A 12667-nucleotide genomic window follows, 5' to 3' on the forward strand; every position below is an offset into this window, starting at 1 on the left:
GGAGCGATGAGAGAGGTCGAGGTAGACTAATAAAGCCGTTTTCCTGATGGAGAATCTCCATTGAAAGTGCTTTTTAGTCCAGGATTGGCTTTAATATGGGTCTCGGGAAACTGGCCGTTAAGAGTCCGGAAATGAAAGAAGAAAAGGAGTGTTGGGTAAGAGTGTGGAAGGGAAAGCTGTAGAGGGGTAGACGTACGTGGTGCTTGGCCAGTTCTATCTCGATGGCCTTGGGGTCAGAGTTGACGGGTCTCTGTGTGTCCAGGGTGGCGTGGGTGTGACTCAGCCAGGACTGCAGCTCAGACAAGGCATGCTGGAACTGACCGAGTGCCAGGAGCGCACCCTCCAACTTATGCTGTAGGAAACAGAACGGGAAAAACAGCACTTCTTCATGAATCATGTCACGTTGAATCGCATTGCAATCTGTAATCTATTGTACATATCTGAAGCGCCAATTCATTTGAATATGAGTTTGAGTTCCAGAGGACTGGAAGTGATGAAGAAGTTCTTTTAGAGAGGGCAGCAGAGCCTCTGTAGCTACTGCCCCTCCTGTACAATAGTTAGGGAGCCACTGGACGCAACGAGTCAATGCATAGTTTGTGTACCTGTCTGTGAGTGATCTTGTCCCCCAGGTTGTCCCAGAGGTGTCGGAGCTCCGTGAGGGGCTCCTGGATCATGTCTCTGTCGGTCTGGTCCGAGACCTTCTTGAGCAACAGCTCCCCCTGGTGGCACAGCTTCTCCATGTCTATCTGCTGCTGGTACACCTCCACCTTGTAGTGCTGCTCACAGGAGGAGTCAGGTCTGCATTAGCTGTTTGCTTATCATTAAAGTGATAGTTCACGTAAAACCAAGAGCGTATTTTTGACTTACCGATAATGTTATCTTGTCGTCAAAACCGTTTTTAAGAACAATACATATTATAAGTATTTGTAGGATGATAAAAACATACTGGAATATTTTAAGTACACCATCTATATCAAAGCTACATGACAAAAAAATAGATTATGATTCAAACCTTGAGCTCTTCGATCTGCTGTTTGACAGTTCCCAGATCAGTGCCCACAGTGGACATGTCACACAGCTTGATCACTGCGTTGTCCAGGTAGTCAAACATGCTCTGCAACACACACACACGTCAATCTAACTTCTACAAACTATAATGACGATCGAGGTCCTGACACTTCCCCTACTTCATGACAGATTTACATTTCCACTAAGCATCTACTTTCATAAAGAACAAGTGTGCAATAAAGACCAGATTATTTCATTATCTGACATACTGAGCTGAAACAGCGATGCATTCTGGGACACTGACCTGCAATGCATCCTGGTACTGCACAGAAGCCGTCATGGCCTCCTCCAACCTCTCCATCCTCTCTCGCCACGTCCGGTTCAGGCCTTCCCAGGCGGCATTCATCTGAGAAACGGATAGAGAGAAGGAAGAAGAGAGGAAAGATAAAACACACACTGTGTTGCAATAAAAAGACCAACAGAAAATATCATGCACCGAGTCCATTAATGATTATGTTCTTGAAGTGCTATCCTGTACTCCTCCCACCTCGTCAATGGTCTTCTTGACCTCAGGCTTCTCTGTTTCTCCGCAGGCGAAGATGAGGTCAGCCCCAAGGGTTCGTACAAACTCCAGCTCCTCCCTCAGCCCGTCTGTCTCGGCCTTGATGGCCTGGTGAGAGAGCGACAGACACACAGAGGGCATAGTTGGACAGATCAGATAACCCAACAGTCATTCCACTCATCAGTAACTACCTCTGCATATTCTCTCCCCTTCCTACCTCTGCGCGAACTACAGTACAGCGGTGGAAAAAGTACCCACTTGTCATACTTGAGTACGAATAGAGTACTCAAGTACAAATAGAAAATTATTCAAAAGTGGAAGTCGCCCAGTAAAATACTACTCGAGTCAAAGTATTTGGTTTTGAATATACATAGCCCTTTCCACCCACAGCTCCTGTCAGTCAGTATACAGGTTGAAAAAGACAGATGGTCATTTATAAGCGCCTAAATTGAAATGCAGTGGCTGCATTAGTCTACCTCGACCTCTCTCATCGCTCCTCGATCTCCCCTCCATATCAGCCTCACTTCTGTTACTTTCCCTTATTATAGATTATGCATGGCAGCCATTTTGTGCCAGAATGCTTGCTTCACATCAATTATTGCATGGAAAAGTGTAACCAACGCTCCCTCCCTCGCTCTCTTTCAGGTGCTGAGGAACGACGTGCTGTCCCATCGGTCCACGGTGGAGACGGTGAACGCGGCGGGGGCCGAGCTGCTGGAGTCCAGTCCCGGGGACGAGGCCAACCACCTCCTACTATACATGACGTTCTCCGCTTCACAGCTCTGTACGGAGCCGTTCTAAATGACAAGAAGATGCCCCAGATCCCTCCCTCTTATTGGGCTACTTTTATAAAGGTTTGTTTTGTGTGAATTTGACCCCTTTTTCTCCCCAATTTCGTGGTATCCAATTGTTTTTTAGTAGCTACTATTTTGTCTCACGCGCTCTGAAAGACGAGACGTTATATTAAAATGCCACGTTGACGTCATATTCACGTCCCCAGGAAGAGTAGCTGACGCTTCAGCAAAAGCTCATGGGGATCCAAATAAACACAAGCAAACCGCACACCCACGGGTCCAAGAGGACACTTCACATTTCCATATTTGAAAACTCATGTCATTTACAGTATCAACGTGTTTGTGTTTGAGGCACAGTTACAATGATGACGTGTGTTATAGCCTGGGTTGTCCTGGACAGAATGAGCCTGTTTTGTCGCATCATGAAGACAATTAGCCACGGAACACTCACTATGTACACCACAATTAAAATCGGTCTGTCTGACATGCCTTTTGAAAGCATAACAGTGCAAGAGCATATTTTAACTTAGCTAACAATGTTGGCAATAGAATAAGCTTTCAAATGATACCCACCTGACCCAGATTGTGATTTCTTTTATTGAATGTTTTTGGATGTCATAAACAGTAATTGTGTGATGTTGGGGACGCAGGGGTGTGTTCCAAACAAAAAAAACACAAGTGTGCTTGCTTCAGATCCTCAAATGGCACAGCTAGTTGAAGGCTCTTTCCTTGAGTCATAAAAGTGCATTGAAATTCCAACTCAACCCAGTTAGACCTCTCACTCAAACCCTTGTAAATGGTATATTCTTATCTTAAAACTACTCCAGAATTTCGATGAATATTCTTATTGTGTTACGGAACGTATCCAGAGTGTTTTCAGATTTCGTTTTTTGACAAATCCTGCGAAAAGCACAGATAAATTCTAGTGTGCAGTAAAATATTCTACTGTAATGTTGGGATTCAGTCTTGGGTCAGGTGAACTGTTGTGTCCTCACCTTGGGTATGATCATTTCCCCATGGTCATTCATATGATTCTTAGAGTTCTTCTGTTAGAAACATTCAAATGTGGCCCTATCCTTATAAGCCAATCTCCACCAAATGTAAGGGTTTAAGTATCAAAAGTAAGAGACAATTACAAAAATATACTTAAGTTCCAAAAGTAATTTCTATAAATCCTTTCAAATTCCTTATATTAAGCAAACCAGACAGCACAATTATTATTATTTTGTATTTATTTACGGATAGCCAGGGGCACATTCCAACACTCAGACATAATTTACAAACGAAGCATTTGTGTTTAGTGAGTCCACCAGATCAGAGGCAGTAGGAATGACCATGTGTTCTCTTGATAAGTGTGTGTATTGGACCATTTTCCTGTTCTGCTAAGCATTCGTAAGAGTACTTTTTTATTGGGTGTCAGAGGAAATGTAGAGTATGGGAGAATAGCAGAAGCATCAATTGTAAAAAGTATATATTTTCTTTAGGAATGTAGCGGAGTAAAAGTTGTCCGAAATATAAATCCTAAAGTAAAGTACAGATACCCCCCGAAAATACATAAGTAGTACTTCAAAGTATTTTTACTTGGTTACTTTACACCACTGCTACAGTAAATACATAGCTACTAACATGCTAGCACCATTCCTTTAAGTCTCCTCTATCTTCACTACTCCTTAATATACTCTCTTTGTCTTACCCCCCACCCCCCACGGTGCTGTTTTCTCCCATATTTCTACCTCAAAAGCCTTTATTCCTCCACATTTGAGCGTCTGAATATCTTGCTATGTTTTCCTTGTACAGTGCATTTGGAAAGCATTCAGACACCTTGACTTTCGCCACCTTGTCACGTTGAAGCATTCGAAAATTGATTTCATTATTTTCCCCCTCACCGATCTACACAAAATACACCATAATGACAAAGCATAAAACAGGTTTTTCAGAACATTATGCAAATGCTTTCAAAATAAAAAGTGAAATATCACATTTACATAAGTATTCAGACCCTTTACTCAGTACTTCGTTGAAGCACCTTTGGCAGCGATTACAGCCTCGAATCTTCTTGGGTATGACGCTACAAGCTTGGCACACCTGTATTTGGGGAGTTTCTCCCATTCTCCTCCGCTGATCCTCTCAAGCTCTGTCAGGTTGGATGTGGAGCGTCGCTGCACAGCTATTTTCAAGTCTCTCCAGAGATGTTTGATCGGGTTTAAGTCTGGGCTCTGGCTGGGCCTCTCAAGGACATTCAGAGACTTGTCTCGAAGCCACTCTTACGTTGTCTTAGCTGTGTGCTTAGGGTCGTTGTCCTGTTGGAAGGTGAACCTTTGCCCCAGTCTAAGGTCCTGAGTACTCTGGAGCAGGTTTTCATCAAGGATCTCTGTACTTTGCTCCGTTCATTTTTCACTCAATCCTGTCACCCAGTTCCTGCCACTGAAAAACATCCCCACAGCATGATGCTGCCACCACCATGCTTCACCGTAGGGAGGGTGCCAGGTTTAATCCAGACGTGTTGCTTGGCATTCAGGCCAAAGAGTTCAATCTTGGTTTCATCACACCAGAGGATCTGGTTTCTCATGGTTTCAGAGTCTTTGGGTGCCTTTTGGCAAACTCCAAGCGGGCTGTCATGTGCCTTTTACTGAGGAGTGGCTTCCGTCTGGCCACTCTTTCATAAAAGCCTGATTAGTGGAGTGCTGCATAGATGATTGTCCGTCTGGAAGGTTCTCCCATCTCCACAGAGGAACTCTGCGACCATCAGGTTCTTGGTCACCTCCCTGACCAAGGCCCTTCTCCGATTGCTCAGTTTGGCTGGGCGGCCAGCTCTTCCATTTAAGAATGATGGAGGTCACTGTGTTCTTACGGACCTTCAGTGCTGCAGAAATGTTATCTTACCCTTCCCCAGATCTGTGCCTCGACACAATCCTGTCTCGGAGCTCTACGGACAATTCCTTCGACCTCATGGCTTGGTTTTTGCTCTGACATACACTGTCAACTGTGGGACCTTATATAGACAGGTGTGTGCCTTTCCAAATCATGTCCAATCAATTAAATTTACCACAGGTGGACTCCAATCAAGTTGTTGAAACATCTCAAGGATGATCAATGGAAATAGCTACATTTCGAGTCTCATAGCAAAGGGTCTGAATACTTGCAAAAATGTCTAAAAACCTGTTTTCGTTTTGTCATTGTGGAGTATTGTGTGAAGATTGTTGATGAAAAATGTGTATTTAATCCATGTTAGAATAAGGCTGTAAAGTAACAAAATGTAGAAAAAGTCAAGGGGTCTGAATACTTGGCAAATGCAATATTGTTGCTACAAACATTCTCTATGCCTCTTTTTCTTCCACTCCCAGTCTTTCTATAACCATTATCCCCTTCCTCCTCTCCTCTCTCTCAGTAACCCTCCATCCCCCTCTCCACACATACCTCTACCCTCCTCTCTCTCAGTAACCCTCCATCCCCCTCTCCACACGTACCTCTACCCTCCTCTCTCTCAGTAACCCTCCATCCCCCTCTCCACACGTACCTCTACCCTCCTCTCTCTCAGTAACCCTCCATCCCCCTCTCCAAACGTACCTCTTACCCTCCTCTCTCTCAGTAACCCTCCATCCCCCTCTCCACACGTACTTCTACCCTCCTCTCTCTCAGTAACCCTCCATCCCCCTCTCCACACGTACTTCTACCCTCCTCTCTCTCAGTAACCCTCCATCCCCCTCTCCACACGTACCTCTACCCTCCTCTCTCAGTAACCCTCTATCCCCCTCTCCACACGTACCTCTACCCTCCTCTCTCTCAGTAACCCTCCATCCCCCTCTCCACACGTACCTCTACCCTCCTCTCTCTCAGTAACCCTCCATCCCCCTCTCCACACGTACCTCTACCCTCCTCTCTCTCAGTAACCCTCCATCCCCCTCTCCACACGTACCTCTACCCTCCTCTCTCTCAGTAACCCTCCATCCCCCTCTCCACACGTACCTCTACCCTCCTCTCTCTCTCAGTAACCCTCCATCCCCCTCTCCACACACACCTCTACCCTCCTCTCTCTCAGTAACCCTCCATCCCCCTCTCCACACGTACCTCTACCCTCCTCTCTCTCAGTAACCCTCCATCCCCCTCTCCACACGTACCTCTACCCTCCTCTCTCTCAGTAACCCTCCATCCCCCTCTCCACACGTACCTCTACCCTCCTCTCTCTCAGTAACCCACCATCCCCCTCTCCACACGTACCTCTACCCTCCTCTCTCTCTCAGTAACCCTCCATCCCCCTCTCCACACGTACCTCTACCCTCCTCTCTCTCTCAGTAACCCTCCATCCCCCTCTCCACACGTACCTCTATCCTCCTCTCTCTCAGTAACCCACCATCCCCCTCTCCAAACGTACCTCTACCCTCCTCTCTCTCAGTAACCCTCCATCCCCCTCTCCACACATACCTCTGCAGCCTCTATCTGCTGTTTGATGAGTGAGGGGTCCACCCCGGGATCCTCCAGCTCCCTGACGATGTCCTGCGAGTCACGGAGCGTGCTCAGTAGCGCCGCCATGTCGGCCCAGAACTTCCCAGCCAGGTCCAAGACGTCCGTCAGCTTCCCCTCCCGTTCCTCAGCCCTCTGCCGGATCTCATCCCACAGGGAGCGAAGGCGCAGCAGACGGGAACGCACGGCTGGGAGGGGGAAAGAGGGCGGTGGGAGAGATGAATCGGGAAGCGTGGTGTTATTTTTCCACGCTCGAAAGGATAGAGTTGTCACTATATGCGATTAGCTATGTGGAGATGGACGGAGGAATGATACGAAGACGAGTTATTATTCATTATTGTAGCCCTGAACCGAACCATAACATTACGACAAATAGCTTATAATTTCTAATGTTATTGCTGCTTTTGTCCCTTCTAGCATGGCCATCTAGAGACTAGCTCTCAAAAAAATGGTATTTTACAGCCAGTCAGTGGGCTACACTCCCACTACCACTGCACAGAGCACTCATTCATAGTTCTGAAGTGGTGTGCTGAGAAATGGATGTGGACGGGGCGTGTCAAAGCTGGAGGGCTTTGAGGCGGGGGGGGGGGCAGTCGCCATTTGTGCCGTATCACCATGTGTGCTGGGAGTGATCAAAAAGGTCACGCGTTTGTGAATCTGCGCCTTTGTGTTTCTGGGCGTCTGTGGTTTTTTTATTTTAAAAAAAATTACAAAATTGATGAGACCAATCAGGTTTGTCAGTGGGATCATTGTAGTACTGTGTCGATGTGAGCATGCATTGTTTTGGTCACTCTCCTTTTATTGGAGTCATTGAGCTGACGCTCTTATCCAGAGTGAATTACAGGAGCAATTAGGGCTAAGTGCCTTGCTCAAGGGCAAAACGACAGATTTTCACCTAATCGGCTTTGGGTTTTGAACCAGCGACCTTTCGGTTACAGGCCCAATGCTCTTCAAGTCCAAGGTACCTGCCGCTCTTATGAGTAACAGCCTCTTGTGTATGAGTCATTGCGTACGAGTGTGTGTGACGTATGTGATGTTGGTGTGTACACAGTACACGTAAGGTCTCTCTCTCTCTGTGCGTTTTCAGGCACTCACCCTGAGCGGCAGGGTCGTCGTGGGCTGCTCTACTGATGAGCTCCTCGCCGCGGGCACACAGTGCCGAGAAGGAGGGCAGCAGTTTGTCCAGCTCCAGCCCTGTTGCCTTGTGGTCGGCCAGCTGCTCCCGGATCTTATCTGCCTCTGCTGCCACGGGAGGAGGGGATCGGAGGCGCTGCACGGCCCCTTCCAGGGTCTCCAGCAGGGGATCCATCTTGTCGTGGAACTGGGAGGAGAAGAGAGAGGGTCAAGGTTTAAGAAGAGGAGGTGGGTAGCGCGGCTAATCGATGATTTCGGCTCGATCCGGCAACGCCGTCCGGAGGCTCCGTACGGAGGGTGTGATGCCATCGCGGAGCCTCCGGAGGCCAAATCGAGCTCCGTACGGCGATGCTGTGCGCCTCATAGTATTTGTAACAATGCAGAGGGCTCCCGTTAAGTGCCGCATTGACATGATTGGTTGACGGTAGGTGGGGGCGGGAGGTCTTCTATAAACACAAACTCACTTCCTTGACAACTTCCTTCACAACAGCTCTTGCCGAAGCTCAAGAGGTCTGAATGCCCTGACATCTGCAGAGGTTGTATGGCAGTAAATACTGTACGACCACAGCAGAGGATTAACCATGCAGAGACTAAGGATTTTTTTTACATTTAAATGCATACGGAGGGGAGCGGTGACATTTTGAAAATGCAGAGATCTCACCAAAAAAACACCATGCAATTTTGGATACTTGGAGAGGCATGAGATGCGGGAGTACTGTAGATGTACTTACTAAACATGAATGAAGTTGACTTAGTTAGGAATAGGGTGCCCAACCTTCAGTCAGCACACATTGCCACAGCCTCACTAAGTGGCTGTTGATAAAGCTTATATGGACGTTTTTGGTAAATAACTGCATTTGAGCAATGTCAAAATGGGTAACGTGGACCGGAAGAGAGAAGAAGGGCAAACCTAGAGTTGCCAATTGCCAAATGTATCAAAACACACTAATTGGGAAAGAGGCGAGGCATTGGACAAAGTATACTTGGGTTGTTTAAGTCTAGACACAAGGTTCACGCAGGGAAAAAAGTCTAATAACTAACAAACACATTTCTGCAAGTTGTGCCATTTGGTGTGTCAGTACTATGGTTACTAAGTCACGCTGTGGTCAGTCAGTCGGTGGTCTTACCTCTACCAGCTGGGTGATTGCCCGTGAGAAGTGACGACGGATGGAGGAAATGGTGGGTCAACACATACAGCACATCCACAATGAGTGAGAGGGCGGGATGGAGGGATGGAGCAAACCAGGGAGGGAGGGATGGAAGGAAGGGGGAGTGCAAGGAGAGGAAGAAATGTAAGGCACAAGGGAGGAATAGAGAGGTTGGTCGTTTTTAGAGGGATGAAAAGAGAGAGAGGGATGCATAGAGAGGAGGAATGGATGATATGGTCCATTAGGGAAGGGGGGAGGGGTGGAGAAACAACACATTGTGTTAGATCAATGACATGCACACACTCTGGCCAAGCGATATCAACAACAGCAACAATCAGCTTCGCCCTCAGCGATAATCAATGGTGGCTCATGATTTATGAAATGAGGTGTTATGAGAGAGCATTTGACAAGAGAACTATTGAAATCAAATGTGAATGTTACTTATGGAAATAGAAATTTGTATGAAAAGCGAGTTGTATGTAACCATTTTTTTTTTTACTACAAGCGTAGCAAGAAGCTGTGTAGCTTAGCAAATACCGACTACTGCTACTGCTGCTACTACCACCACTTCTTGGAGCTCAATAATAAGTTCTCTTCCATTCCTTTTATGGAAATTAGCATAAAGTGCCAAAACACAGTTCCAAGTAAGGAGTCCAGTACGCCATCCTAGTTTGAGCATCGTTCCCAGAAATATCACTACACCCAATGCCTAATATCCCACCACCCTCTAGTGGAAGAGGAGGGGAAGTACACAATGACCACATCATGCCATTAGCAGCTAGCTTGTAAGTATGGCATCCAGATTAGGAAATCTAAAGACTTCCAAATACGGATACAAAACGGCTTACGGCGTCCATATTAGTTTTCCTCATATGGATGCCGTAGTTCGGTTGTATTGGGGCAGCAATCGGCAGACACAAGCTTCGACACCCGATACCCTTTCGAGCTACAAACCAATTTCAATTTCAAATTCACTTCACGTAACCATACCTGTGCAGACTGAGACACAGCCTCATCCAGGGTGGTGGCGCGACCCTTGACGACCTCCTTGATGGCCACGTAGCGTTTTTCGGCGTCGCTGTAGCGCTGCTTCACCGTGGCCCCCTCCTGGTGACTCAGAGCGGCCAGCTGGGGTCCGATCTTCAGCAGCTTGTCGATGTGGGGCTTGTGCTCCGCTATGGACTCCCTCAGGAGCTGGAGGAGGGAGGGATGGAGGGAGAAAGGAGTCAGAAAGAGTGGCAAATAAGGAAGGAGGGTGATGGATAGTGTGATAGAAAGAGTGGTAGAGTCCGAGTACCACACAGACAGAGAAAGAGAGGGAGAAATTAAAAAGGGAAATGATAAAAAGTATAAGTGCTAGGAACTAACTCGACATGATACATCTTTTCACGGGGACATTAGTTCAAATACAGCACTTAGAGCCTCCTCCCGTCCCACTACTCCCCCTCCTCCCGGCCCCACTACTCCCCCTCCTCCCGTCCCACTACTCCCCCTCCTCCCGTCCCCTACTCCCCCTCCTCCCGTCCCACTACTCCCTCTCCTCCCGTCCCACTACTCCCATCCCCTACTCCCTCTCCTCCCATCCCACTACTCCCTCTCCTCCCGTCCCACTACTCCCCCTCCTCCCGTCCCACTACTCCCCCTCCTCCCGTCCCACTACTCCCCCTCCTCCCGTCCCACTACTCCCCCTCCTCCCGTCCCCTATCCCACTACTCCCTCTCCTCCCATCCCACTACTCCCGTCCCCTACTCCCATCCCACTACTCCCTCTCCTCCCATCCCACTACTCCCTCTCCTCCCATCCCACTACTCCCCCTCCTCCCATCCCACTACTCCCCCTCCTCCCATCCCACTACTCCCCCTCCTCCCATCCCACTACTCCCCCTCCTCCCATCCCACTACTCCCCCTCCTCCCATCCCACTACTCCCCCTCCTCCCATCCCACTACTCCCCCTCCTCCCATCCCACTACTCCCCCTCCTCCCATCCCACTACTCCCCCTCCTCCCATCCCACTACTCCCTCTCCTCCCATCCCACTACTCCCCCTCCCATCCCCTACTCCCCCTCCTCCCATCCCACTACTCCCCCTCCTCCCATCCCACTACTCCCCTCCTCCCATCCCACTACTCCCCCTCCTCCCATCCCACTACTCCCCCTCCTCCCATCCCACTACTCCCCCTCCTCCCATCCCACTACTCCCCCTCCTCCCATCCCACTACTCCCCCTCCTCCCATCCCACTACTCCCCCTCCTCCCATCCCACTACTCCCCCTCCTCCCATCCCACTACTCCCATCCCACTACTCCCATCCCACTACTCCCATCCCACTACTCCCATCCCACTACTCCCCCTCCTCCCATCCCCTACTCCCCCTCCTCCCATCCCCTACTCCCCCTCCTCCCATCCCACTACTCCCTCTCCTCCCATCCCACTACTCCCTCTCCTCCCATCCCACTACTCCCTCTCCTCCCATCCCACTACTCCCTCTCCTCCCATCCCACTACTCCCTCTCCTCCCATCCCACTACTCCCCCTCCTCCCATCCCACTACTCCCTCTCCTCCCATCACTCTCTCCTCACCCTCATCTGTTCCTGTTGTAGACGCAGGGCCTCAGTGTCGATGGCGGGTGGGGGCAGCTGGGCGATAAGTGTCTCCGTCTCCCCCAGCCAGGGCTCCAGGTCCTCCTGGGTCTCCCAGAAACGGGCCACCAGGACCTGGGCCTGCTCCAGGGCTGAGAATCGCTCCTGGTGCTGCTGGCTCACCGCCTCGTAGCGGGCAGACAGGGAGTCCGTCTTCTCCTGAGGAGAGAGAGGGGTATAGAACGGTTCTCATTTGGTAACTCGGCAAAACTCACTGGAATATTTTCTATTTTGTGTACTATTGTTGTTCCGTTTTACTTCAAGCACAAAAATACAAGAGTATTTGCCTATTTATATATCGAGCCCAAAACACAATATTTCCCTCCTTGTTTATAATATTTAACAATACCATAATAAAACGTCTACCATGTCGTTTGATTTTTCTGTGAATTAACTTTTCTTGAATTGGTCATTGCTTATATGTTACAAAAGTCCTCTTGGTCTGTTTGGAAGCCTTGAACCCTTCTCTCGAACTCCCTGCATTTCTCTGTCCTCTTTCACTCTACCCAAACCCTCTCCCCTCCCCCTTCATCCATCTCTTCTCACCACCAGAGCGTCTCTCTGCTGGTCGCTGCACGTCTCCAGGATGTCGTCCCTGGTGTGGAGTAGCTGGTCCACGGTGTCTTTGTGTCGGATGATGTCGATATTGAAGGCCCTCTGGACCTGTAGTTGGGCCACGGTGACGTCAGGCTCCAGACTCAGAGGACCCAGGGAGGATAGCTTCCTCTCCGTCTCCCCAGCCCAGGTCAGCTCCGCATCCACCGCCTCCTCATACTGGGGCACAGAGAGATACACACAGTTAGCACCGGCACACTCAGCAATCACAGTAGCGTTAGCTGGTTAGCATTACACACAGCCTCCTCACGCCAAGAGAAGACCAGAGGGGAAATGCCACAAACATTCGCATCATCCTCTTGTTGACA

At 48.9% G+C, this 12667-nt stretch overlaps 1 protein-coding gene across 30 annotated transcripts in view; it reads right to left on the minus strand.

The window, feature by feature from the left end:
• Positions 1-12667, minus strand: part of LOC112266035 (microtubule-actin cross-linking factor 1-like) — a 261147-nt gene that overhangs the window by 20429 nt on the left and 228051 nt on the right. For 15 of the 30 annotated variants that reach the window (XM_042295673.1, XM_042295672.1, XM_042295671.1 and 12 more), the window contains 12 exons: positions 12291-12518; positions 11685-11903; positions 10098-10301; positions 9087-9095; positions 7921-8146; positions 6787-7013; positions 1556-1678; positions 1313-1414; positions 1013-1114; positions 868-879; positions 603-776; positions 197-352 (listed from right to left, as the gene is read on the minus strand). In XM_042295673.1, coding sequence (XP_042151607.1) covers positions 197-352; positions 603-776; positions 868-879; positions 1013-1114; positions 1313-1414; positions 1556-1678; positions 6787-7013; positions 7921-8146; positions 9087-9095; positions 10098-10301; positions 11685-11903; positions 12291-12518 — 1782 coding nt within the window. The remainder of the gene's footprint in view (positions 1-196; positions 353-602; positions 777-867; positions 880-1012; positions 1115-1312; positions 1415-1555; positions 1679-6786; positions 7014-7920; positions 8147-9086; positions 9096-10097; positions 10302-11684; positions 11904-12290; positions 12519-12667) is intronic. The other 15 variants (XM_042295674.1, XM_042295679.1, XM_042295677.1 and 12 more) reach the window with 3 other exon arrangements.

This window comes from Oncorhynchus tshawytscha, linkage group LG13 (genome assembly GCF_018296145.1).
Source record: "Oncorhynchus tshawytscha isolate Ot180627B linkage group LG13, Otsh_v2.0, whole genome shotgun sequence".
Taxonomy (NCBI): Eukaryota; Metazoa; Chordata; class Actinopteri; order Salmoniformes; family Salmonidae; genus Oncorhynchus; species Oncorhynchus tshawytscha.